We start from the raw sequence: 24,515 nt of genomic DNA on the forward strand, positions 1-24,515 counted from the left end.
CCTTAAGATCTTGCCCATAACACCTTTTCTCAAAGAAAAAACAGTTCTTAGAAAAAGACATCAATCACCTCCACTTACACATCTCTCCTTCACTCCTCCATATCTCTCAGCAAAAACCTATATATCCTTGGCAACCAAAAGTCTCTCCTGTTATCACTGTCTGCAGAACATCTAAGGTTGCTGACCATCCTTATTTTCATTTATTTCATGGATTTTCTCTCTTTTTTCAGCTTTCTCATTAGAAGAACATTTTATTGGGTTTACAGTTTCATTAAAGACAGGAATAAGCCCTCCTTAGGACAGACGAGTCAAGGGGTACTTTGGTCAAGGGAGCCAGACCAAAATTCAAGCCAAGGACCGACTCTGATTATCTTCTTGGGATGCCCATTGCTAGAATGGCCAGACAGTGCTTAGTGCACAGATTACAAAGACCAAAAAAAAGTTCTTGCCTTCAAAGAGATTCTATTTCGTGGGTTATTATATGCCATGAAGAGGGGAAGAATATCATATATGCATATATAAGTAAAAACAAACATAAATATATTTATATAAGATTAATGCAGCATCAATTTTGGAATGAGAAGCCTAGCAACCAGGGATATCAGGAAAAGCCTTATGTAACAAACGTCACTTGAGGAGAGGGAAGAGTTCTAGAAGGCAGAAGGGAGGAGGCAGTGTAGACATGACATCTCCTCTTTCGCCTGTAGTCCTTGGCTTTACGGACTCTTGGCTTTACTTTCCTGTCTTTCCTTTCCTTTCTACTGCCCCTCTCCCTGTACACCTATGCCTGCCTACTCGCTCCACCCTACCACTAGGCACGTGGCCCAAGCTCTCCAAGGACTTTGGCAGAACATGGGTGGGTATCACAAGCCTAGCAGGTTCCATCACTTCTCCCTCCATAACATCTTTCACATTCATTTCTTTCTCTCAGTTCCCACTTGGACTACTGAAATAGCCTCCGAATCAGCCTTTTGGCCTCTAATAATCTCTGCCATCTCCACCATGCCCACAAGCCACACCAAGTTGTTCCCAACCAGTCAAAAAGAGAAACAAGAGTTGTAAAGGAAGAAATTGTGGCCTGTACAACAAAAATAATTGGCAAAATAGAAAAACTTCAAAGCACAGAGGCAAACCTCTCTTCAGAAGCAAAAGAGACGAGTGATTGAAAAGGCAAATATTCCAAAGTAAAGGATAATCTGGAAGAAGAAAAGCAAACATCGATAATGATAAACATGCTCGTCCCATAAACCAAGCAACCTGACCTCAAAGACTGGGTGAGGCGAGTTAGAGATTATGGTTGGTTGGTTTTTTCCAGAAAAATAAAAGTCAAAAATCTAAATACCATAATGCAACATGTGCGTATGTACGCATATTACCAGAAAATTGTCCAGAACTTCTGAAGACGGAAAACAAAGTTTGTTTTAAAAAACAACCAAAACAAAACATGGATCACCTCTAGGAAAGCTTCTATGCTATAAACTCGAAGACACAAAGTGACCAATTCACCAAGTCCAGTGACAAACGGAATTCTTCCAATGACTGGGAGAAACACTTTCAAACGTGAAGACGAGGAAATTCACAAAACACAAGCCTATTCGGCACCCATCAGAGATGTAAATCAAGGGAACAGACCAGACAAGGGAGACTCAGAAACAAGGGAATTCAATAAACCAGCATCTGGTAAACCTCCAAATATCAAGTTGGAAAAGAACTTCTTATCTGATAAGAACTGCTGGGAAAATTAAAAAGCAGTCTGGCAAAAACTGGCCTTAGGCCAGCACCCTGCACTCTTTTCCCCAACATACTTAATTTATTTGAAATCCTTACCTTCTTGGAATCAATACTGTCTACCGGCTCCAAGGCAGAAGAGTGGTAAGGGCTAGGCAACGGGGCTTAAGTGACTTTCCCACAATCACACAAGCTAGGAAGTGTCTGAAGTCAAATTTGAACCTGGACCTCCTGTCTCTGGCTTGCCTCAGAATCCACTGAGTCTCCTAGTTGCTCCCCATAATGTACTTGAAATGTATATGTTCATATTAAATATGACACCATAAAGACATTTAGAAAAGATCAAATAAAAGAGCCAGACCTAGAGACCGGAGGTCCTGAGTTCAAATCTGACCTCAGACACTTCCCAGCTGTGTGACCCTGGGCAAGTCACTTGACCCCCATTGCCTAGCCCTTACCACTCTTCTGCCTTGGAGCCAATACACAGTATTGACTCAAAGATGGAAGGTGAGGGTTTAAAAAAATTTTTTTAAAAGAAAAAGAAAGAGGAGCTACTGGAGTCTCAACAGCTGGAGCTTGTTTGGAAAGAGGGTACATGAGAATGCAGCATCAACCTTCCTTTTAGCAGAGCACCGTGCAGGGCGAGATGGGTGTGTTGGCAAGTTCTTCTGAGCTGCTGCTTCTCCCTTTTTAAAAAGGTCAGTAGTATAAGGGGTGGGTGGTCTGCTGGGAGGCCAGAAGGCTTGGAAAAACAGCCTCCTTTGGCTGAAAAGTGGGTCCCTGGGACAGATATCCAAGCTGTTTCCCAAACTCAATCCATCCCCTTCCCCGCCCCACCAATCTTCCCCTCGTGTCCTTGGCACCAGGTCAGTAACGTGGGCCTTGCCCGGGACTCCTCACACTTCCTCATCTGCCATGTTCCCGACTGGCTGCTGTTTCTATCTCTACAACACGTCCTTCAGCCGAGCCCTTCCCAGCCCTCACTCGGATCACTATGGCAGCCGCCTCAGGGTCTCCTACCACCAGCAGCCCTTCTACCTCCCTCCTCGGCTTAGCTCTGGCCATCTATGTCCCTCAGAACTCTCATCGCTAGGCCAGACTCTTCTGTTCGGCTCAGAGTACCTTTCAAAGGCGGACTGGAGGGCCATCACTTCCCCTTCCGCCCACACTGACCATCTCTCTGGCCTCAGTCTTGCGTGACAAGAAGCTGGAATCGATTCTTGTTTTAAAATGTGAACAAAAACATTTTGAAAAGAAAAAAACCCTCATTCAATAGAGAACTCCAAGTGAAGATGGCCGAATGGGAGCACACGCAAGCCCCACCGCTCGGGAGGCCTCCAAACTGTGACAGAACCAGGAGGTAGGAGGGTGAGATGCCAAGAGAGGAGTTTCTGCTCCTTCTGCTCAAATGAAGAAATGCGGGAGGGGGAAGGCAGAGAATGGGCAGTCGTAACACAGGGAGAGAGCGCCAGAGAAAGACGAAGACGACGGGAGATGGCCGCGGCCGACCAGAGGGCCCAGATAGGAATGGAGGGTGCGAGTTCAGTCCCAGCTCTGCGACTTGGTATTCGCCTGTGGGACTCTGGCTACGGCATGCAAAACGTGGGCCTCAGACTGGATGGTCTCGAAGGTCCCTTCCACATCTAAATCGACGATTGCACACTGCTCCCTCCCACGGGGCCTACTTTTTCCAGAGGCTGAAGTGAGCAAGAGTTGAGGCTCCAGATCTGTCATGGGAAAAGGCATCCAAACCCAGGCTTACCTCTTCTCCAAAGGCCAGGAACCTTCGAGGATGGCTCCCTGGCCAACATTTGCAGAGTTTCTCCTGCACTGAGTAGTGCAGTGGGTGGAGAGTGCTGGCCCTGGGATTCAGGAAGACCCAAAATCAAATCTAACAACCTACACTTACTAGCCGCCAAGCCCCGAGCAAGCTTCTTAACGGCCATCTGCATGGCGCTAAAGAACGGCCTCTCGCAGGGTTCTGGGGAGGGCTGGAACAAGAGCAGACCTGCAGCGTTTTCCAAGTCTGAATGTTCGCTAGTCTTACTCCCGCCAGGAATGCCCCGATGCACTGTTTTGGGCAGACTGATCTGCCTGATGGTCACTCACTCACCTGGACAGTCGCCTGCTAGGACTTCTGTCTCCGACATCCAAGGCGCTTCCCCTCGTTCCAATTGACGAATCACCTCTGGCTTGGAAACGGCAAGTCCTGCTCATTGGAAATGGAAGAGTGCTGGAGACAAAGGCACCTCTGAGAACAAGTGGGCCTGCTTGGATGGTCCCCTGCAGGATGCTCTGCATTGTGTCCCTAGGAATTATGGGTCCCAGAATGCATCTGTCAATTTGCCTCCTACCCTAGAAGAGGTAGAGAACTAGTCTAGGTTTGTGTTCATCCTCACAGTGGGACTTTAGGGGGACCATCCTGGGCCTGACAAGACAGAGATGGGGGAACCGCTCTAGCAGGCTCCCCACCTCTGGCAGAATGTCACCTCCCTGAAGACAACCCCTATGCCTTTCTTTCTTTGTTTGGCTGCACACCCAGGGCTTGGCACAGAAGAGGTGCTCGGTAAATGCAGGCAGGACTGTGGAAAGGCCGTCAGAGGGTTAGCATGCTGGCTAGCAATGGCTCGAGAACCTTTCCTAAGGGAGGCAGGCAAGACCCTCGAACAGGGGAAGCTGTCCTCACCCAGGCCGACCAGGTTGCCATAGTTCTCCAGCATCACCTCCCAGTAGAGCTCCTTCTGAGAAGGGTCCAGCTGCCCCCATTCCTCCCAGGTGAAGTTGACAGCCACGTCCCTGAAGGTCACCGATTCCTGAAACATCAAATGCGTGTCTACTCAGCCAGAGACCATCCGGAGCTTGCAGAGATTGCGGAGGGCCCTTCTCACCGTGGCGAGCCTTCGAATGCTTGTTCCCACCCCTACTGGTCTGTGTGGAACACACCACAGTACGCCCTGGCTCTGCTCCTTCCTTACAACTTCTATGGGTCTCGGTTTCCTCGACTGTCAGGCGAGAAGGTCGCATCATCAGAGAAGTCACGCTCGGGGGTCGGGGGACCCAATGTTCATGCCTCGCCAGGTGTATCCCAGTAGACCTTCAAAGGTGGGTGCCTAGTACAAGCCTTTGTTTTTCCTGGAAGCTACAAGAGCCCTTTTGCCTTGCAACCTACATTCTTCAAGATGTCTATGAGCTCTTGGGTGGCACCGCCACACAACCTGCACATGAGGGGGGCCCCATTTAGCTCCCTCTAGAGCCTCCTATGGACTGCATTCGAAGGCTTTTCCCCCCATTTCTCCCTTTCCAACTTCTCTGGCCCTCCACACCGTCTGTTCCTATTGTAACGCCCTTCCCAGCCTACGAGACGAGAGGATGTTCCTCCTATCCTTTAGAGGCAAAGCTCTCACTTTAGGCACAACTGCTTTGAGCCCCCAGTTAAGTAAGGCCTAACCTGCTGAGGTCAGAGTCTGGCAGCCCTCTTGGTCCTCGAGGCTCCCCTGTTTGCGCTGGAAATGGCAAATGAGAGACAATTCCCTAGTGTCTGGGGAGAGAATACCTTGGGAAAGAGACCACCTTTCCATGGAGCTTCCTGCAGCTGTGTCTTCTGCTCTGAGATGCCTGGGCAGCCCCTCTCTCCCCCAGCTCAGCCCTACCTCTGTTCCTTTTGCTCCAACCACTCTGCTTCCAGACCCTCAGACCGCCAGGTCCTGCCACAGCTCCTTCCTTTTCTAGCCATTTCTCACTGCCTCTGTCAAGAGCCCAGGCACCGCAGGAAGGCCTGTTCAGGCCTGGTTTGGACTGCCTGATTCTCACCTAACCCACACGGGTCTTAGAAGTGGGAAGAGGGAATCCACAGGGCCCCAGCAGGGCTGCTCCACCTGGTTATTAACTGCATTGGTGACAGCGCCTCCCTCGATGCTGCACACGCAGTCTGGAAGGCCTGCGATACCTCCTTAGGTGTCGTCCCATCTCGTGGAGTCCTCCCTGCCCCCAACTGTTCTCCCTCACTCTCGCTGCGGGAGCAGCCTGGTGGCTCATTAAGAACACACCCCACCTGCCCTGCCCCTGCCCCTGCCCCCGTCACCTCTTGGGTCACTCCCAACCTCCAACACCCCCAAAGTGGCGAGCCTGCAGAGGACCTTTGTCCACCTCTGGGCCTCACCCTCTCTCTCTCTCACTCGCTGGCTGGGCATGATCTTAACCTGTGTCTGAAAGAACCTACGGGAGCTCCCGAAATGCTGCTCTTCCATCTTCCAAACCACTTCCTGTATTCTGGGAACACCAAACTGCTTTTACGGAAAACGTTCCTCACGAGAGGTGGCCCGCCTCGTCTCTGTCTCCCGTCCCTCGGAGTGAGCTGCCACCAGGCCCCAGCGGCAGGGCTAAGCCATTCCCTCCCCAGACTCTCCTGGGCTTCCGGTGGAGCCATTTTCAGATGCCCCGAGGCCTAGTCCCCCAACCTCAGCCTGAGTCTTTACCAGGTTCTCCAAGGAAAGTGGGGCGTCAACCCTAACGCTTCCCGGCTGCCCCTTCCTCTGAGCAGTGAGAACACAGGAGGCCGGGCCCCTTGGGAGGTGGAGTTAGGTGGGCCTGAGGGGTGGGAGGCAGGGCGGGGGAGGGGGGCGCTCGAAAGCAAGCTGTACTTTGGGAGTCCACAGACTCCCCCTGCAGGGTTGGGGCCAGAATCGCGAATGGATCGTGGATGGAGATGCCCATTCCCACTCACCTGGGGGGTCCTGGCTCTCAGGGGCGCCGGGGCCATTCCTGCCCCTAGGGAAAGGGCGGATCTGGGGAGGAAGGAGGAGCCATCAGAGGGGAAAGCAGGTGTCAGGAGCCCCCACCCCCAGCTCCCGCCCATTCACCCACAGGGGCCCGGCCTCGGGCACAGAATGAGAAGCTGGGCTGGGAAGGCCTCAACGCTGGGGTTCCAAGAGAGCGGAGGAGGCAGAGGAAGGTGGAAGCGGGAAGGGGAAGGAGGACAGGATTGTGGGGAAGAAAGAGGGATGACCACAGGGAGGCTAGAGAAGAGGAGGAGGGGGAGGGGAGGAGGAGCGGGCAGCCTCGGAGGCGGGGCTCGATCCCCACCATCTGAGGGAAGAGAAAGGGGTTCCGGGGCTTGTGGGGGAGGGCTCCTAGGCCCCCACCCCAACCCTCTCGGGGCACTTGGGGAAAGGAGAAGGGGCGCGCCGGGCGTCGCAGGACCCCTAGCGGGCCGTTAGGGGTAAGCCCCGAAGGCTGCTCGCGCGCTGACCCCGCGCTGACCTCCGAACACACCTAGGCCTCCGGGAGAGCAGGATGACGTCAGAAGTACCCGCCCCGAGAGCAGAAGGCGGCGGAAGTCAGAGTACGCTACCGCGTTCCCATGACAACGCGCTTCCGGGCGAGCAAAGCCCCTTGGGAGTCGTAGTTCGAAGGCCCCCCTCCCTCCCCCAGGAGAAGAGCTGGGAGTCCCCTGCCTGGAGAGGCCAGGCTGAAAGCAGATTTAGCCCGAGCTCTGCCAGCGTAGGGAACGCCTGGGGGGAATGGAGCCGAAGTGGGGCCCAAGCACAGGGAGGAAGAGCCCCCAGGCCAGCCAGTGAGGCCGGAGAGGATGGCCAACTTGGGGCCCAGAAGTCGAGGAGGGCACGGGCCGGATCTCTTTGGAGAAATGGAAGGGACAGCCAAGAGCCCCGCCAGGAAGTCCCGGAAAGGGGAGTGAAGAGGCCCCACCACGTGACCCACCAGGCATTCCGAAAGGGAGCTAAATGGGCCATCCAGAAGCTGCATAACTGGAAGGCTTGGGCTGACCCAGAGCCCAAGGATTAGGATGGCCAGCAGGTGGCCTCCTCAGAGTCATCGTGTATCTGTCAGCTCATAGGGGGCCTCGAGGCAGAGCAGAGGGGCAAACGGGTGGTACAGTTAGTGAGGTCCACTATGACCCTGAGAGCCTCAGGAATAGCACTGCAACCCCATCCTGAGAGCCAACCTTTGTGGGGGGAGAGAGCCCAGCAGTTGCCCCAACAAGTACTACTGAAGGCCAAGGAAAGGAAGTTCTCAGCTTTGACAAAGGGTTCAGTATCATTTAGTCGGGGTATGTGTCTTGCAACTTGTCCCTAGACGCAGCGCCTTTCCATCTCTCTTACAGCTAAAACGTACCATTTATGTTGTCTCTTCCTGGGGAAAGTTAACGTCGGTGTGTCGCCCCCTTTGGGCCCCTTCCCCACAGCCTTTTGGTTTTAAAGCAAAAAAGGTTTGAGCTTAGACTGAAACTACAACTGGCTTCTCGCCCAGGCTGAGGCAAGGTAGAGACAAGTTATGTGCTCATCTCTAAACCAGAAGGCTCTTGGGTGGGGGACGAATTAAATAAGCTCCGCAGATCCAGGCCGAGCCAGGCGGAGAAAAGCTCACATGATGGCCAAACATTCTAAATGTCTCCTCCTGCCTCCAGTCTGGATGGTGGCCCTTTTTCCTGAACCAGGAGGCAGCTCAAAGGGCTGGCTGGCTATTCCTGGCTGGTGTTTCTCTGTCTGTCTTCCTTTCCCTCGCCCTCTGCCCCACCCCCACCCCCGTTTTTGCAATGCGGCCTCCAGAGAATTTTCATCATGACTGCCTCCTTTGCTTTTTGCGGCCGCAGCACACCGTTTGGGCCCTCCCCTGCCGGGTGAAGAGCGGGTCTGAGCGCACATTTGGCTCTCCGTCCCCCTTCCTCCGCCAGCTGTGCTCTGCCCATGGCGGCCCCTCCCACCACCCCCCACGACAAAAACCGCAGCTTCTCTGGGCTAGCAGAGAAGGCTATTCTCTGGCCTCTTCCACGCCTTGCACGGGTGCCCCATCAGACCGGATAGCCAGCAATGCAGGCCCAGGCCAGCGAAGGCACGAGGGGGAGCCTCCGTGCTGTGTTTGGCCGCCCCGGCACGGAAGGGCCTCTGTTAGCATCTGGAATCTTGGCTAAGCGCCGAAAACAGAAACGTGGAAAGATCCAAGTTGGGAGGAAGCCGCGGGGCTGCCCAGCAGACGGATGGGACGAAGCAAGAAAAAAGATGGGAAAGTGCCGGCCGGGACGACAAGAGGGCGGCCCGCTGACGTCCTCCCAACGGGAGGCTTCCAGGGAGAAGCTCCGAGCCGGGGCGCACCGAGCAGCACTGCAGGCCCAAAGAAGCTTTAGGCGGGCAAGAGGGCGGGCCAGGGCGCGGCAACTTCGTCCTTGAAGCGCAGCCCCAAAATCGACTCGTGGACGTGTGGGGGGGAGCGGGGCCGAAAGGGGACCAGACGTCCATGTGCGAGGCCGGAGCAAACCTGGGCACCGGGAGCACCTCTAGAGCACCTCTGCGGCCGAAGGCCAGAAGACGCCCGTGGGCGAGGAGCTCACCACGGAGCAGGGGCTGGGGAGGGAGCGCAGGCCTTCTGGACTACGCTTCCCAGCAGGCCTCGCGCTCCGAGGCAGCCGCTCTCCCCATTACCGGTCGGTTGTCTTGGAAACGTTTGCCCGCTCCGCCCAAAGGGGCGGGGTAAGCGGGAGGGTGAGCTCTTGCGTCACGTCCGCTTCCGCCTCCGCCTCCTCGTGTGCCGGGAGCGACACCTGCGCATTCCGTCCTCTTCAGAAGCTAGCGGGCTCCTGGGTCCCAGCCGCGGTCAGTGCGGAGGGCTCTACTGGTCCTTCCCCACCTGGCTCTTCCTTTCTCCTCCTCCAGTGCCTGTCTCTCCCCCTCCGTTTCGCTTCCCCTCCCTTCATCTCCTCGCTCTTCTCTCCTCCCTCCTCCTCTGGTGCTTATTCTTTGACTGGATCTGGACATCAAGTTTTAGGCAGGTGGCCCAGTGGCTCCTGTACCGGCCCTGGAGTCGGAAGAACTGAGTTCGAGTCTGGCCTCAGATACTTCCTGATTGGGTGGACAGGCCGGTTCCCCTGGGTTTCCTCCTCTGTCACATGGGGAGAGCGATAGCACCGGCTCCCCCAGCTGCTGTGAGGATCCAATGAGGGCTTAGAAGCTTGATCCCGCCCATTTTCTGTCCCCTCGTCCTTCATTTCTAGCTAGTGCCCGTCCTCTTACCTGTGGATTCCCGCATAAAATGCAGATTCCTCCCCCTCCACCTCAGCCATCCCATCCCCGGGGACCAGCTGCTTGTTCCATCTCCAGCCTCCAGGCGCTGTCCCAGGCTGCTCCTGCCGCTTGAAATGCCTTTCCTTCCAATCTGCCTTTCTGAGTCCTTATTTTTCCCTCAAACCTCCATGGAAGTGACCTTTCCCCGATTTCCCCATTTGTTAGCAGTTTTCCCTTCTCAGTCACTTTGTCTTTATGCCACTGACGCCCTTCATTCCGCAGAGTAATCCCGGCCCCTTACTTACAGGGACTTGGTTAGGTAAGAGGTCCCTCACACCGGCTTCTCCATGAGGAACTTGAGGCCTAGAGGAGGTCGAGCGACCTGCTGATAGACGCAGAGCTCTCTGGATAAGCCTCTTCCGACCCCAGTTCTGGGGTCTTTGGAGCCTCCTGGGCTGACTGTCGTGTGGGCGTCTCTTACAACCGTGAGCTTCGCGAGGGGAGGGTCTTTCGATTCCCACACCTAGTCCAGGGCCTTGTCCGTATTAGGTGCTGAATAAGGCAAAGGAGCTTGGGAGGAGTGGGAGAGGGCCTGGGAGCAGATGTGGGAGCAGCCCTGCTCATGCTTTGCTTTTCCTTCCCAGTTCTGCCTACCTGCTCTCTGCTCTTCCCAGAGGAGTGAATTCTGGAAGGAGGAATGACTGCAGTGCTCCTGAGAGCCGCGAGACCCCAGGTGAGTGGGAGGTAGCTGCTTCCTGAAGCCAGTCACATCTTTCTAAGATCTCATCCTCCCCCTCGCCCCCCCACCCCACCCCCAAATACCCTGGGTCCTTCTGAGAATCATAACCCGACAACTGGAAAACCTGGAGAATCCGGCTTACCCGTTTTACCCCCCAGAAAACTGAGGCTGTGAGCCAGGAAATGATTTGCCAAAGACAAATCATGATAATAAAGATCAAAGCCAGGATGGGAACCCCCTAGAGTAGTGATGAGCAAACTACGGCCTGCCGGCCAGACGTGGCCCCTGAAATGTTCTATCCTGCCACACGACATTATTCCTAATCTGATTAATACAATGAGTAGGAAACAATACCATGAAACTTGGAAAGAGTTGCCTTAGAAACAGACTGACAGAGGAGCATTTCCTTTCCTTTGGTCCCTCTTTAAAAAGTTTGCCCATCACTGGCCTAGAGCACTCAGGAGCTGGGACAAGAAAGGCCATTCCCCCCCATTCTGCAGCCCCCTCGCCATTCGTCCCAGCAATACGAGCCGAGAGCCAGAACATCCAGGGCTCTGTGTTCAATGCCTGGTCCAATAAGTAATGAGGTCTCAGGAGCCTAGACGGTGGCATTGAATCTGACTGGATAGAATTGAACAAGCAGACGCCATGAGAAGCCTTCCTCCCGGGTCCTGAAAGTCTCCTTCCTCATGCAAGCTGTCCCAGAAGTGCTCTGACAGTCGACAGCGGCCCTAAGGCGTGGGGGACGCCCTGTCTGAAGAAGTCCAGGGAGGTTCTGGGAACCGCCAGCTTGCGAGGTGGCTCTGGGGCTGCAGGGAGGCAGGCCCTTCAGGAATACTTTGTTCCTTCCGAGGGCCACCCTGGCCAACAAGGGTTGCTGATTCCGAAGCAGAAGGTCTCCTGGCAGGTCGAGGTAAACCCAGCCTTGCTCGCTCTCCTTAAGAGAGGAGGGACTTGCCCATTGGGTCCTCCCTTGTAGCACTCCTGATGTGGACAGAGAAAAGAACTCTTAGTATCAGGCAAGGAGTCCAAAGGGGAGCTCGGCCCTGCCACTCTGGAGGACACGCCGCGCGCCCAGAGGACTTCTCTGTTGGCCCTTGGGAGCGTGCCCAGAGCTTTACAGGGCCCCTCTGGGAGCTCCGGGGCGACTCGGGTTTGGCCCAATGGGAGAAACGAAGGGGGGGATGAGAGCACATGCCTTGTCCCCTCTGTGCTGAGCCGTCACATGGGTGCGTGGCCCAGCCACACCTGCTTCCCCCCATGGGATTTGCCTTCTTCAAGCTCTGGCAGATGCAGGCATCCCTCACATACCCTCCTGGCTCGACGCGTGGCCGCCTCATCTTCTGTTTCTGACATCTGCTGTTTTGTTGGCCCAGCTTCCCCGGGGGAAACCCCGCTGCTGGGAAGCCCCCTCAGGGCTGGAAGCCCTGCTGTTCCCGATCCCTAGAGGAATGTCAGTGTTGGAGAGAAGAGCCTGCCTGGAATCGAGGAGCTGAGGGCCACTGAAATAAATGTTCTGTTCTCCATGGTCCAAGACCGAAACGCACACGGATGAGATGGCCCCCCTCGTGCATTATTTCGTGGGCTCTCCCCCAGGTGCCTGCATTGCCTTGAGCCCGAGGGTTAAGGGGGTGGCAGGTCTCGTGTAGGAGGCCAGCAGTACCATGTGGACCAGAGCTTGCTCTCGGGAGCGTGACGGCCGATGTTAATGTTGTAGAAAGATAGGATGTCATCGGGAAGCCAGGGTACAGTCTGGCACGTCGCTTGAGCTCCTGGGAAGAGAAGGGTGTGTACCAGTGACCTTGGCCTACGTAGACAGAATCAGTATCGAGCCCAGAGAAGACCTGGGGCCAAGCAGCTGCTCCAAATGCTTGCTGGCTGGCCTTTCCTAGACTTTGTTTTCCCCTCTGTACAGTGGGGATGAGACCCAACAGTAGAGCTTCCTCACAGCATGGGTGGTAGAGAAGCTTCTCCTAAAGTCCGGGTGGGCTCTCGAGCCCTTAAAATTGGCACCAGCTCCTCATGCCACAGGTAACGTAAGGGACTTGCTCAAGGTCACAGAGACAATAAACAGGGGAGGTAGGATTGGAACCCAGACGCAGCCCCCTTTTTTTCTGGATCATGCCGCTTCCCCCACAGTGGTTGCCATTTTGTAACATAATTTAGAATCTAAGCCCTCGATATCTGTTTGGCTTGGCTCACAGAGAAGCCAAAGCCCGAAGAACTAGTGTAGTGATTAAAATTCCTTGGAGAATGCATATTCATTTAGAATTTATTTATTAGTAAGAGCGAGAGAAAGATCAGCAGGCCGCCCTAACTAAAGAAAGACTCCAGGCCGTGCCGTGCTTCCCCAGATCCCGGGGATCCAGCTCCCAGCCAGGGCCCAAGCGGAGCAACGTGCACAGCCAGCCAGCGAGAGCCCCAAGTGAAAGCGAGCGCACTCCTGCGCTCTGTCCCCTTTCTTCTAAGGCCATGATGGCTCTCCTGGAGCTCTTTGGTTGGACAGTCTGGGTCCCGAATCCTGACGCATCACTCACCATGCAGGGACTTCCAGAAGTCAGGACTCCAGGTAGCCCTGTGGCCCTGCCACCATCCCGATTCAGTGGGCCCGCGTGGGTAGGGGCCACATTTGATATGAACCTCACATGCCAGGCCCCTGACCTCCTCTGCCCACGCCGTTTCTAGCCCCTTCCCCTTGATCCCCAGGGCCCTGGAGAAGCACACCTAAATGCGCTTGGTCTTTTAGCGGCCGGTGACCTTCCAGGATGTGGCAGTGGTCTTCACGAGGGAGGAGTGGCGTTACCTGGACCCTTCTCAGAAGGAGCTCTACCAGAATGTGATGCTAGAGAACTACAGAAACCTGCTCTACCTGGGTGAGGACGGCCAGGGCAGCGGGCTTAGAGAGCCACACCTCTTAGCGTGGGCTGCGAGGCTTCTCGAAGGCCAGGAGGTTCATTTGACACGTAGTGGCCCGTCGCCCCTGGGCTAAGCCCTCCAGATTCTTCCAGGAAGGCACGAGGGGAAAGAACATTCCAGGGCAGGTTTGGAGGCGGGAGAAGTCAGTGTTCTAAATGGGATTCGTTGGCCTGAGACCCTGCCCTGGGTACTGTGGGCACCTTAGCCCAGCTCTCTGTCCAGATAGCTCTTGGGCTTGCGCCTGGCACACAGGTTCTATCTCTCCAGTTAATAAGTGCTCGTTTGCTGATTCCTTTACCTGCCCTCTCTCAGTACTTCCACGCAATTCTCTCAAGGCTATAAGGGATTGGAGCAAACATATATTAAGTACCTACTGTGTACTAGGCACAGTGCTAAGTGGCTTTACAAAAGCTGTCTCATTTGATGCCCATAGAAGCCTTGGAAAGAGGAGTTATTATCCCTACTTTACAGATGAGGAAACTGAGGCAGTAAAGTGAAATGACTTGCCCAGGGTCACAAAGCTAGAAATTGTCTGAGGCTAGATTTGAACTCAGGTCTTCCTGACTCCAAGCCTAGTGTTTTGGGCTTTGTGGCATCCTGAGGCTGCCAAGATGTTCTTTGCTGGGAGCTCCGTGTACTTATAAGATCCCAGGTCTAGCCAGGCAAAGTCCTAGGGAGCTTGTGTACCATTGAGTATGTAGGATGTATCTAATGTCGGTGTTGTTTCATTACCTACAGAGCCTTTAAGCACAGTGTAGATTCCTGTTTCTCTCTTTTAAGCATTTGTTTGTCGTGATTACAACCTTCCCCAATTGGGGGGGGATTCACCTGCGGCTAAATAGATCGATTCCAGCCTCTTGGGTTAGCAGTGTCCACCCCACTGGTGCCTTCTGTTCTCTCCTCTGTTCCACTGCCCTCCTCTCTTTTATGGCTAACTTCCTGCCGTTCACATTTGCTTTGACTATCATTAGTTGCCCCTTTTTTAATCTGAACCACCCTCAAGGCCGGGTATAATTTTTCTTCTTTCGGGGATTATTTTCTGGCTCTGCTACCTTTGGGGCCCTTTATCCCTTTGGCTGGGGTGGTTTTTAGGGTCATTGGGCTTGGTTGGAACCTCTTGTGGTTTCATCTTTAATTTTAAAACTCCATTTCCTTTGAGCAGGACTCGTAGTTTCCAAACCAGATGTGATCTGCCAGTTTGAACAAGGAGAAGGACCTTGGAGTCCAGAGGAGAGAATCCTAGGAACCATCCGTCCAGGTGAGCGAATGACCACCAGGCAGGTGAACCCTTGAGGACTGGTCAGTGCCAGTGTGGGGAAGGCTCCTCCACCGTGTTGGATGGAAGAGCCTCTCTTCAGAGCTGCCCAGGCCTGAGTCTGCCAGGAGATCCCTTTACCGGCACCTCCACGGAAGTGTGTCCTGCCATTTCTCCGCTCTCAGAGGGAGAGGCGCTTCTCTTAGCTTCTTAGATTTGGAGCTGGGAGGAGTCAGGGAGACAGAGCATAACAGGCATGAGGGACAGCCAGAGAAAGTGTCCAGAGCCCAGAGATGGAGGGTCTTGTTCATGGAATACTCAGGAAACCCGTGTTAGAAAGAGTTTGTGTGGGGAGTGGGGCGTGAGAGGTCTGGAAAGGGTTCAGGGGACAGGTTAGGAAGGGCTTCGAATGCCAAACGGCATTTTGTATTTGCTCATGGAGAAAATGGGGAGTCACTGGAGTGTGTCTGGGGTTCGTGTGGGGGGGATTGACATAGAGCCGCGCTTTAGGAAAATCACTTGTCTGGATGGAGTGGAGTGGGGAGAGATTTGGGCAGCCCCCCCACCCCAATAGCTATTGCAACAGTCCCAGCACGAAGTGATGAGGGCCTGCTTGAGGAGGGGAGGGTGGAGTCTGAGGAGAGAGGGGGCATACTGGAAAGATGCTATGAAGATGAACTGGACAGGCCTTGGTGCCATATTGGATCTGGGGGGGTGGGGGTGGGTAAGAGAGGGAGGAGTCCAGGATGACTCCTAGGTTGGAAGCCAAAGGTCTGGAAGGATGGTGTTGACCTCCACATGAATGGGGAAAGCAAGAGCAGGGGACGATTTAGGGAGGTAAATAATGAGTTGTTTCAGCCATGTTGGTATCCAATTTGAAATGTCTAAAAGGCAATTGGAAACCCAAGAATATGGCAGGAAACAGATGTGAGAATCATCTACATAGAAGTGGTAATTGAGTCCATGGGAGCTGAGGTGATCACCAGGTAAAATAGTAATGAAAGAGCAGAGGACCCAGGCCAGAACCCTGGGGGACACCCGTGGTTTGAAGGCATGACCTGAAGGAAGATCCAGCAAAAGAAGCTGAGAAGGAGTGGTCTGGGAGAGGAGGAGAACTAGGAGAAAGTGGGGTCTTGGGGACCTAGAAGAAAGAGCTTGAACCACAACGTCCAGGGCTGCAGAGAGGCTGAGGAGGATGAGAACAGAGAAAGGGCCGATGGATTTGCCATCCAAGAGATCACTGGTAACTTTAGAGAGAACAGCTTGGGTGGAATAAGCCAGATTTTAAAGGGTGAAAAGAGAGTGAGGGGAGAGGAAGTGGGGGCATCCGTCGTGGACACCCTTTAGATAGAGGATGAGAGAGAGGAGAGGCATGGGCTAGAAGCAGTGGGGATGGGAGAATCAAATGAAAGCTTTTTGAGGATGGGGGAGACACAGACATGTTTACAAGTCATCGAGAAGGAGCCTGTAGAGAGAGATGGGATCCCTTATGCAGGGAGAGGGGTGGGCCTTGGCCAGGAGTCAGGCCATCTCGTCACAGGAGACAGGGGTGAAGGAGGAGACAGCAGCAGAAAGCCCCTGAGCGATGGGAGATGAGGAAGAGGGCCGAAAGCAGAGCTCGTGGCAGATGGACATCATTTTTCTGCATATTCTGAGGCGAGGTCCTCAGCTAGGAAGGTGCAGGAGGGAAGCCATGGGAGGTTAGAGAGGAATGAGAAGCTTTGGGAGAGTGTCCATGGAGAGTTGGAGAGAGAGTGGATATGGGAGGATTGTATAACTTCAGTTGTAGTGGACCAAATCAGAATGGTATCAGAATGAATTTCTCCACTTTGATTGAGCAGCCCGTGAATAGGAGGGAAGGTGAGGGGTAGAGGAATGATCCCCGCTGAGGCTTGGCAGAGTGTAATCAGAGAAAGTCAAGCTGAATGGTCTCACCAGAGTATGGGAGATGACCTGGGAGAGAGTTGGAAGAGGGATTATCATTGTGCGAACGAAGAGCAGGGTTCTGTGAGGGAGAGGCGGAAAGCCATTCGATTATGGTCGGATTAGGGGATCTGGGAGTTCTTGAATGTGGAACTAGAACATTTGTAGTTAATGGCACGATCCATCTTTCGCCATCTTTTTATGTGACTGAAGGCAAATGGAAGAGTAAGTGGAGGAACAGAGCGGTTCAGGTGTTTGAGAGAAAGCCAGTAGGCATATCAAAGTCCCCTGGGAGGAGGGCACAAATTGAAGAGAAGAGAAAAATTGTGAGCCATCTACTGAATTCATCTAGGAGGGGAGCAGCATGACCTGGGGGTTGTAAACAATAGGTGCCACAATTCTGATTGGGTGATAAGAGTTGAATTTTCTGAACCTCAGAGGAGAAGAGATTGCTGCAAGAGGGAGAATCTGGAAGTGGCAGTGGGGAGCAAGGAGGATCCCAACTCCCCTCCCTTGACCATTAAGCTGAGCAAAGTGAGTGAAGGTGCAGCCAGGACTGGAAAGGGTGGCCAGAGACAGCTATGTGACTGGCTCAGTAGATACAGGTCCAGGCCTAGAGATGAGAGGTCCTGGGTTTAAATCTAGCCTCAGATATATCCTAGCTGTGTGACCCTGAGCAAGTCACTTGATCCCAGTGGCTTAGCCCTTTACTCCTTCTGCCTTGGAACTGATAGTTAATAGCGATTCTAAGAGAGAAAGTTGGGCTTTAAAAAAAACACCCTCTAGTTGTGATTTGCTATGTCCTTTACTAAGTTTCCTTTTTCCTGTTCATATTCTGTGTGGGGGGAGAAAACAAAACAAAATATGTTAATTAACCCATTATTCCTCTTTTCTTGTTCTAGGCATAAGAAAGATTTAGAATCAAAACTGATTTGTCCTGAAATTGTAGAGCAAGCCAATCAGGTTCCCAGTTCATTCAGGAATGCTTCTTAGGTACTCCCTAACAGACAGCTTCCAGCTTCTGCTTAAATATTTTCAGATACCATGGCATGACCCACCCGAAGGACAGCACCATAGCATGGCAAGAACACAATGAGGATGGAAGGGAGGAGACCCACACTCTGGTTCTCTGTTACTATTTAACTGTGTGACCTTCTTTTTAAAAATGTACTAACTGTCCCGCTTCCCTCACAAGGTGTGAATCTCACTGCAAAAACTCTTTTTGTGAACTAAAAAACTGAAAACAAGGTTTGACTTTTTTAGGGTTGACAGTAATTGTTTCTGGAAGATATACAAAACGGGACTCATTGTTCAGCAAGTACGTAAAGGGTTTATTTCCATTTTCTTTCTTTCAGATGAGGACACTGAGCCTGAATGCAAGGAGTCGGCTCTAAAGCTGAACATTTCTGTGGAGGATTCATCCCAAAACAGACTCGTAACGTCTGGTCTTTGTGTGTCCAGCCTAAAGGAACCCTGGAAATGGGATGTCAGGTTAGAGGAGCAGAAGAGTGTTGAAGAGAAAAACTCCCAGCAAGTAAAAATTCCTCAAAAGAAAACTTTCGATGAAGTGATAGTAAAAGAAAGTGATAAATACAGCCAAAGCTTCAGTCTAGAACCAAACCTTTTTCCAGAAGAGGTATCTGTAGAAAGGAGTCTTTACAAGTACAATGTCCACAGGAAGAGCTTCACTCTGTTTTCAGACTCAAGGAAATGTAATAATATCTGCTCAAAGGAGACATTTTCTCAGTATAATGAATGTGGGCAATCTTTTGATTCTAAATTAGATCTTATCGAATGTCATAGACTTAATCCTGGAGAGAAACTTAATGACTATAATGACTGTGGGAAAGCCATCCATCTCAGTCCACTCATTCATTCTCATCATTCAGCTGATGTGGTGGAGAGACTCCCTAACTATAATACATTTGGAGAGGCTTCTCCCAAAACTAGAAAACTTATTGAACAGAGATTTCATTCTGAAGAAAAACCTTATGAATGTAATGACTGTGGGAAGGCCTTCCGCCTACGGGAACCCCTTCTTCAGCATCAGAGAATTCACACTGGAGAGAAGCCTCATAAGTGTAATGACTGTGGGAAGGCCTTCAGCCAAAGAGGACATCTTACTCTACATCAGAGAATTCATACGGGAGAAAAACCCTATGAATGTAAAGAATGTGGAAAGGCCTTCCGCTTGAGAGATCCACTTATTCAGCATCAAAGAATTCATACTGGAGAGAAACCTCATAAATGTAATGAATGTGGAAAGGCTTTCTCTGTAAGGACAGACCTTACCAGGCATCAGAGAATTCATACTGGAGAAAAGCCTTACGGATGTGGTGAATGTGGAAAGGCCTTCCGTGTGAGGGCAGAGCTTACACGACATCAGAGAGTTCACACTGGAGAGAAACCTTATGAATGTAATCAATGTGGGAAAGCCTTCCGCCTGAGCAAAGACCGTACTCGTCATCAGAGAATTCATACTGGAGAGAAACCTTATGAGTGTAAGGTCTGTGGGAAGGCCTTCTGCCGGAGAGAACCTCTCATACAACATCAGAGAATTCATACTGGAGAGAAACCTCATAAATGTGGTGAATGTGGGAAGGCCTTTGGCCTCAGAAGACAGCTTATCGAACACCAGAGAATTCATACCGGAGAGAAACCTCATAAATGTGAGTGTGGGAAGGCTTTCTTCGTAAGGACAGATCTTACCAGGCATCAGAGAATTCACACTGGGGAAAGACCTTATGAATGTAATGAATGTCAGAAAGCCTTCCATGTGAGAACAGAGCTTACTAGACATCAGAGACTTCATACTGGAGAAAAACCATATGAATGTAATCAATGTGGGAAGACATTCCGCCTAAGCAAAGAGTGTAGCCGACATCAGAGAATTCATACTGGTGACAAACCTTACAAATGTAATCAGTGTGGGAAGGCCTTCTGTGTGAAGACAGAGCTAACCCTCCATCAGAGAATTCATACTGGAGAGAAACCTTATAAATGTAATCAGTGTGGGAAGGCCTTCCGCCTAAGTACACAGCTTACCCAGCATCAGAGAATTCATACTGGTGAGAAACCTTATAAATGTAATCAATGTGGGAAGACATTCCGCCTGAGTACACAACTTACCCAACATCAGCGAATTCACATTGGAGAGGAACTTTATGAATAACTACAAAAACTAACAATGCAAACATTTTACCTAACAATTATATTTGTGCCTAATAAAAATATTTTTAATGAGTGTGGGAAAGCCTTCTGCCTAAGTGGCTGAAAGGAACCATAGAGGCCACTGATTCCAGTCTCCTCATTTTATAACTGAAGAAACTGGGGCCCAGCTAGATAAGTGACTTGTCCAAGGTCATGCAGGTGGGGAGAATCTGAACTCAGATCTCATGGCCCAAATTCAATACTTACACTGAATTGTGCTGCCTCATTCTAAACATAATGGTGAGAAACTATTTTATTGGCATGAATGTGGAAAAGTATTCCGTAATACAGAACATTCTCAACATCAAGGTATTCACACAAGGAAAAACTACTACATGAAATGTTTTGGTAAGATCTTTTGCTTCAATGCATATCTGACCCAAAGTCAGAATTCATCCTAGAGAGAAATTTCATTAGTGTGATTAATGTGGGAAATCTTCCTTTTTTTAAACCCTTACCTTCTGTCTTAGAACCTATACTGGTTCTAAGACAGAAGAGCAGTAAGAGCTAGGCCATGGGGGTTAAGTGACTTGCCCAGGGTCACACAGCTGGGAAGTGTCTGAGGCCGGATTTGAAACTATTTCACACAGCTAGGAAGTGTCTGAGGCCAGATTTGAAGGGCTCCTGAGTCCTCCCATCTAGGCCTGGCTCTCAATCCACTGAGCCACCCAGCTGACCCATGGGAAATCCTTCCTGAGAGAACTGCTTACTCAGGCCAGGAGAATTTAAAATATGAGAGTGAAAACTTAGGAGTGTGGGAAAGTATTACCTATGAGGACAGAGCTTAGCATCACAGAATTCATCCTAGAGAAGTTTTATCATAAAGAATCTAGAAAGGCCTTTTAATGGAATGGAGAGTTTGACATCAGAGCATTTCTGTTGAAGGGCTCCTGATTGGGATACATGTGGGAAGGCTTCATCAATGCAAGTTTATGCCGCATCAAAGAATCTTCACTGGAGAAGAACCTTATGGATGAAATCAGTCATAGACCTTCTGGCAGGGGAAATGGTGTACTCAACCAGTAATTCATGCTGAAGAGAAAAACATGATAAACTCCTTCTAACAGAAGTTATATATTTGTTCACAGACAAAGGATAAGGTTTGCTTTAGAAACATAAAGGATTTTTGTAATCCTGTGAGTTCAGAAAGACTTTCTGCTCCATCCAGGAGTTTTTAAAACCTTTCTAGCTATATAACATGAACTTAAATACTTCTGCAATTCTAGGGTGTTTTTATATGTAATTTGGGGGGTGGGGGTGGAACAAGGCCATTTCCCTTAAATGGATGCATGAAAAGCATTTATTAAATTCTCAATATGTGCCAGGCTCTGTGCTAAGTACCTTGGATATGAATACAAATAGCAAGTCAAGTTAGGATTCGAAGACAACTCAAAGAGCTTCCGTTCTTTTCTTTTTGGCAGTCACGCCAAACAATTCCATTTTAGTCATGTTGTGAAAGAAAAGTGTGACCAAAAATCAACAAGAACGAATAAAGTTTTTTCAAGGATGCCGTGTTCTGCATTCAGACCGTATCCGTTTTTTTCTCTGGAGGGGAACAGCATTTCTCATCATCGGTTCTTTGCAATCGCCTTGGATCTTGTATTGCTGAAAAGAGCTGATAGGAGACGACTCAGAGAGTGGTTGTGCTCGGGGACGGGTCTTTTCATCCCTATGGCTGCCTGTGTCTTGGACACTGCAAATGCACAAATGGAGGATTAGTTGGGACCAGACAAAACGTGGCCTCTGACAGGGAAGATCGCCACACACGTGTCAAATAGAAAACACTGACAGATGCAGTGTTGTGGCACTCGCAAGCTGTAAACGGTGACTGTCACGGGTGGGGCTGAGCAAACTATGGGATATTAATAAAGTGTAATGTTTCAGGCCCAAGAAATTAGGAACGTTGGAAATTTTGTGTGACGAGGGAAAGCGAGGATGAACTCTTGAAGAATATGGAACAGCCTTAACCGGCTTCAGATTTCTCTTGACTTCAAAGGACTGACAGTGGAGGCCGTTTCCCCTGGGTGCTTAGTAAGTAAGGTGGCGGACCATGATTGCAGAATACGGGACGTGCTCGCAGAGATGCCAGTGTGTTGATTTCCTTTGCCCAACTACAGCATCTTTTGGTGGGGAAAAGTAATGAGCCGTACACACTCTCCACTAGTAAGCGGACTGTTCCTCTAACTCCAATTTCTGCCTAGATAGTCATTTCACATGTGCTGCCGAGGGCAGAGTCTTTGGAAAGATGACGCTGCGGTGAATGTGCCGTGTCAGCCACTGACAGGCATGTAGAGAGTCTCTTCATCAGGAGCAAATCCTTCTGTCTTGGACGCCTCTAGACTCCTGGTCTAGATTCATCGCCATTCTGGCCTTTCCCACTGATGTTCGTGATCCACACATATCTATGTGAGAAGCAAGAAAAGCCTCCAGGCCAGTAGGAATAGGAGCGGGTCTGCGTGGTTTTATGGAGCTCCTCCAGGAGGCCGTCTGGGGCCCAACATCCTGTCGCCTGTGACTCTGAGGCTTCGTAGTTTTCATTTTTGTTTGGCTGTCCTCAGTGTGCGTTTTGGTCCTCTCTTCGCTAAAGTCGTTTTCCCATATCAGGCACTTTCTGTCTTTGGGTCGTTTCCCCACTTCTGCCTATATGTTCTGTTCCTGGGATGGAGGGAATAGAGAATACCATCTGTCCAAGGCTTCTATTGCGGTCCAGTCCAGCGCCTGGGGTCAGCTCGGCCATCCTGGATTGAGCATTGCAGAAGAGGCCTGGTCGGCTTGCTGTGGGGAGGTTTGTGACCCACCAGAATCGCTTCCACCCTCTCCCACCAAGACTAGGCCTCGTCGAGCCGAGTTCCTCCCACGACCCCCCGAGCTCTGCCCTGGCTAGACTCCATTGGTTGCTGCTCTCCCCTCGCTGAGGCTGGGCTGAGCTCAGCTGGGCTCTTTCCCCTGCCACTTGTGCTGGGATGTGCCCAAGTTCTGCCCCGCTTGCTCAGCGTTCTCCCGTCTGATCCCAATGAGGCAGCCCCTCCTTGCTGTTCCTGCACACGGCTTCAGCCCGGCTTCTCTCGGTTTGCTCCAGGACTTGTTTTGAGGGCTTTGGGGTTTTTTATGGTGCACTTCTCTGCTCTGACATCCTAGCAACTGCAGCAGGGTCTATGTGGGCCTCGCCCCTCCAGGAAGACAGACGGCGCACACAGGACCAAGAGGGAGGATGACGGAGGTCTCTGGGCCCTGTGGCTACCCACAACAGTGAATATTATTATTACTAGCATAAGTCTTCAGAGCACCTTACTTATTTAGGCCTTGCATCCTCCCCCAAAGCCCTAGGAGGTAGGTGAGGTTATTGTGCTCACTTTACAGATGAGGAACTGAGGCAAACAGGTTAAGTGACTTGAGCAAAGTCATCCAGCTAGGTTGGCACAAAAGATTCTGGAGTTCTCAGTCACAGACGGAAAAGGGAGTCAGACAACTGCTCAGAAGGATCCCTTTGTGGTTCTGGGTGTAAGACTTGTCACATTGCCCATGTGTAGATTCAGGTCGCAGTCCTGGGTCAGTCTCGGCACACACCAGCATGTGCAGCCACCAGGGAGCAGGGGACCCTGCTCACAGTCCCAGGGAACAAGTTACCTCCCTTTACATCCGTTAAATGAGGAAAAGGGCATCCCTGGGCTCATGCTCTATATGCTCTATAGTTGGTTTGTGCTAGTGAACCAACCCAAGGATCCTCCCCCTCCCTGACCGGCACGAGAGCTAATGGCAGCCCTACATACCTAACTGAGTATGAGCATGGCAGAAGAAAAGGGAGAGCTATGAAGCCGACTGAGGAAGCCTACGTTCTGGAATTGAGAGATGGAATACGGAGGAGGGGCAGAATGACAGTTGGCCCGAGAGCAAGGACTTCTGGGAAGAGAACCAACAGATTTCTCTCAAGCTTTGGGGATAGCCAAGGTCGGAGGAGAGGATTTGGGGGCTGCAGCACCTTCACAGCGAATCGGAAGAGTTTTCCGGGGACCTTGAGTGAAGACTAACCCTTCTAATTGGTTTCCATCAGTTCCTGAACATAACATAGTGGATAACATCGAACAACAGATTCTTCACCCTGAGCCAACGGGGTCTGGACTTTGGGGGGGAGCCGGCCCCCGGGGCTCACAGATCTTGCTATATTCCCTCAGTAGTTCGCAATAATTCTGGGTGTAAGAGCAATACTTGGGGGTGGGGTCAGAGAAGCTGGGATTTGGGGGGAGGCAGAAGGCTCAGTGCTACTCCCCTGCCCAGGGAAGGACTGAAAGGGGATTCCAGGGAACCAGCTGCACCCCGTTTCCCTGACATCCTCATCATTCATTCCTCAACTATTTGTTCCTGAACAAACCCTCTTTAGTTTCATTGTAGGCAGATCTGTGTAACTGATGTTGGGAGGAAGGAGAGCCATCCTACATTTTCAACTAGATCCAGCTGGGGATCAGGGAGGCTCCTGCGGATACTGCCAGGCATGAACTAACTTCCTTACCCCAGCACGGCCATCTAGGGCAGTGATTCCCAAACTTCTTTGGCCACCCGCCCCCTTTCCAGAAAAAATATTACTTAGCCCCCTGGAAATTGATTTTTTTAAATTTTTAATAGCAATTAATAGGAAAGATAAATGCACCCGTGGACATCACTGCTCCCCTGGATTGCTGCAGCACCCACCAGGGGGCAGTGGCGCCCACTTTGGGAATCATTGATCTAGGGG

At 51.4% G+C, this 24,515-nt stretch overlaps 1 protein-coding gene across 1 annotated transcript; it reads left to right on the forward strand.

Annotated features, from left to right (window-relative positions):
- The first annotated feature begins 12,433 nt into the window (after window positions 1-12,433).
- On the forward strand, window positions 12,434-19,851 carry LOC123230609 (zinc finger protein 485-like). The gene is made up of 7 exons (XM_044656739.1): window positions 12,434-12,513; window positions 12,837-13,098; window positions 13,229-13,355; window positions 14,561-14,679; window positions 17,015-17,110; window positions 18,621-19,032; window positions 19,363-19,851. The coding sequence occupies exons 1-7, from the start codon at window positions 12,434-12,436 to the stop codon at window positions 19,746-19,748; spliced, it is 1,482 nt and encodes a 493-aa protein (XP_044512674.1). The 3' UTR covers window positions 19,749-19,851.
- The last annotated feature ends 4,664 nt before the right edge of the window (window positions 19,852-24,515 follow it).

The sequence above is a fragment of the Gracilinanus agilis genome, chromosome 1 (assembly GCF_016433145.1).
Source record: "Gracilinanus agilis isolate LMUSP501 chromosome 1, AgileGrace, whole genome shotgun sequence".
NCBI classification, from domain to species: Eukaryota; Metazoa; Chordata; class Mammalia; order Didelphimorphia; family Didelphidae; genus Gracilinanus; species Gracilinanus agilis.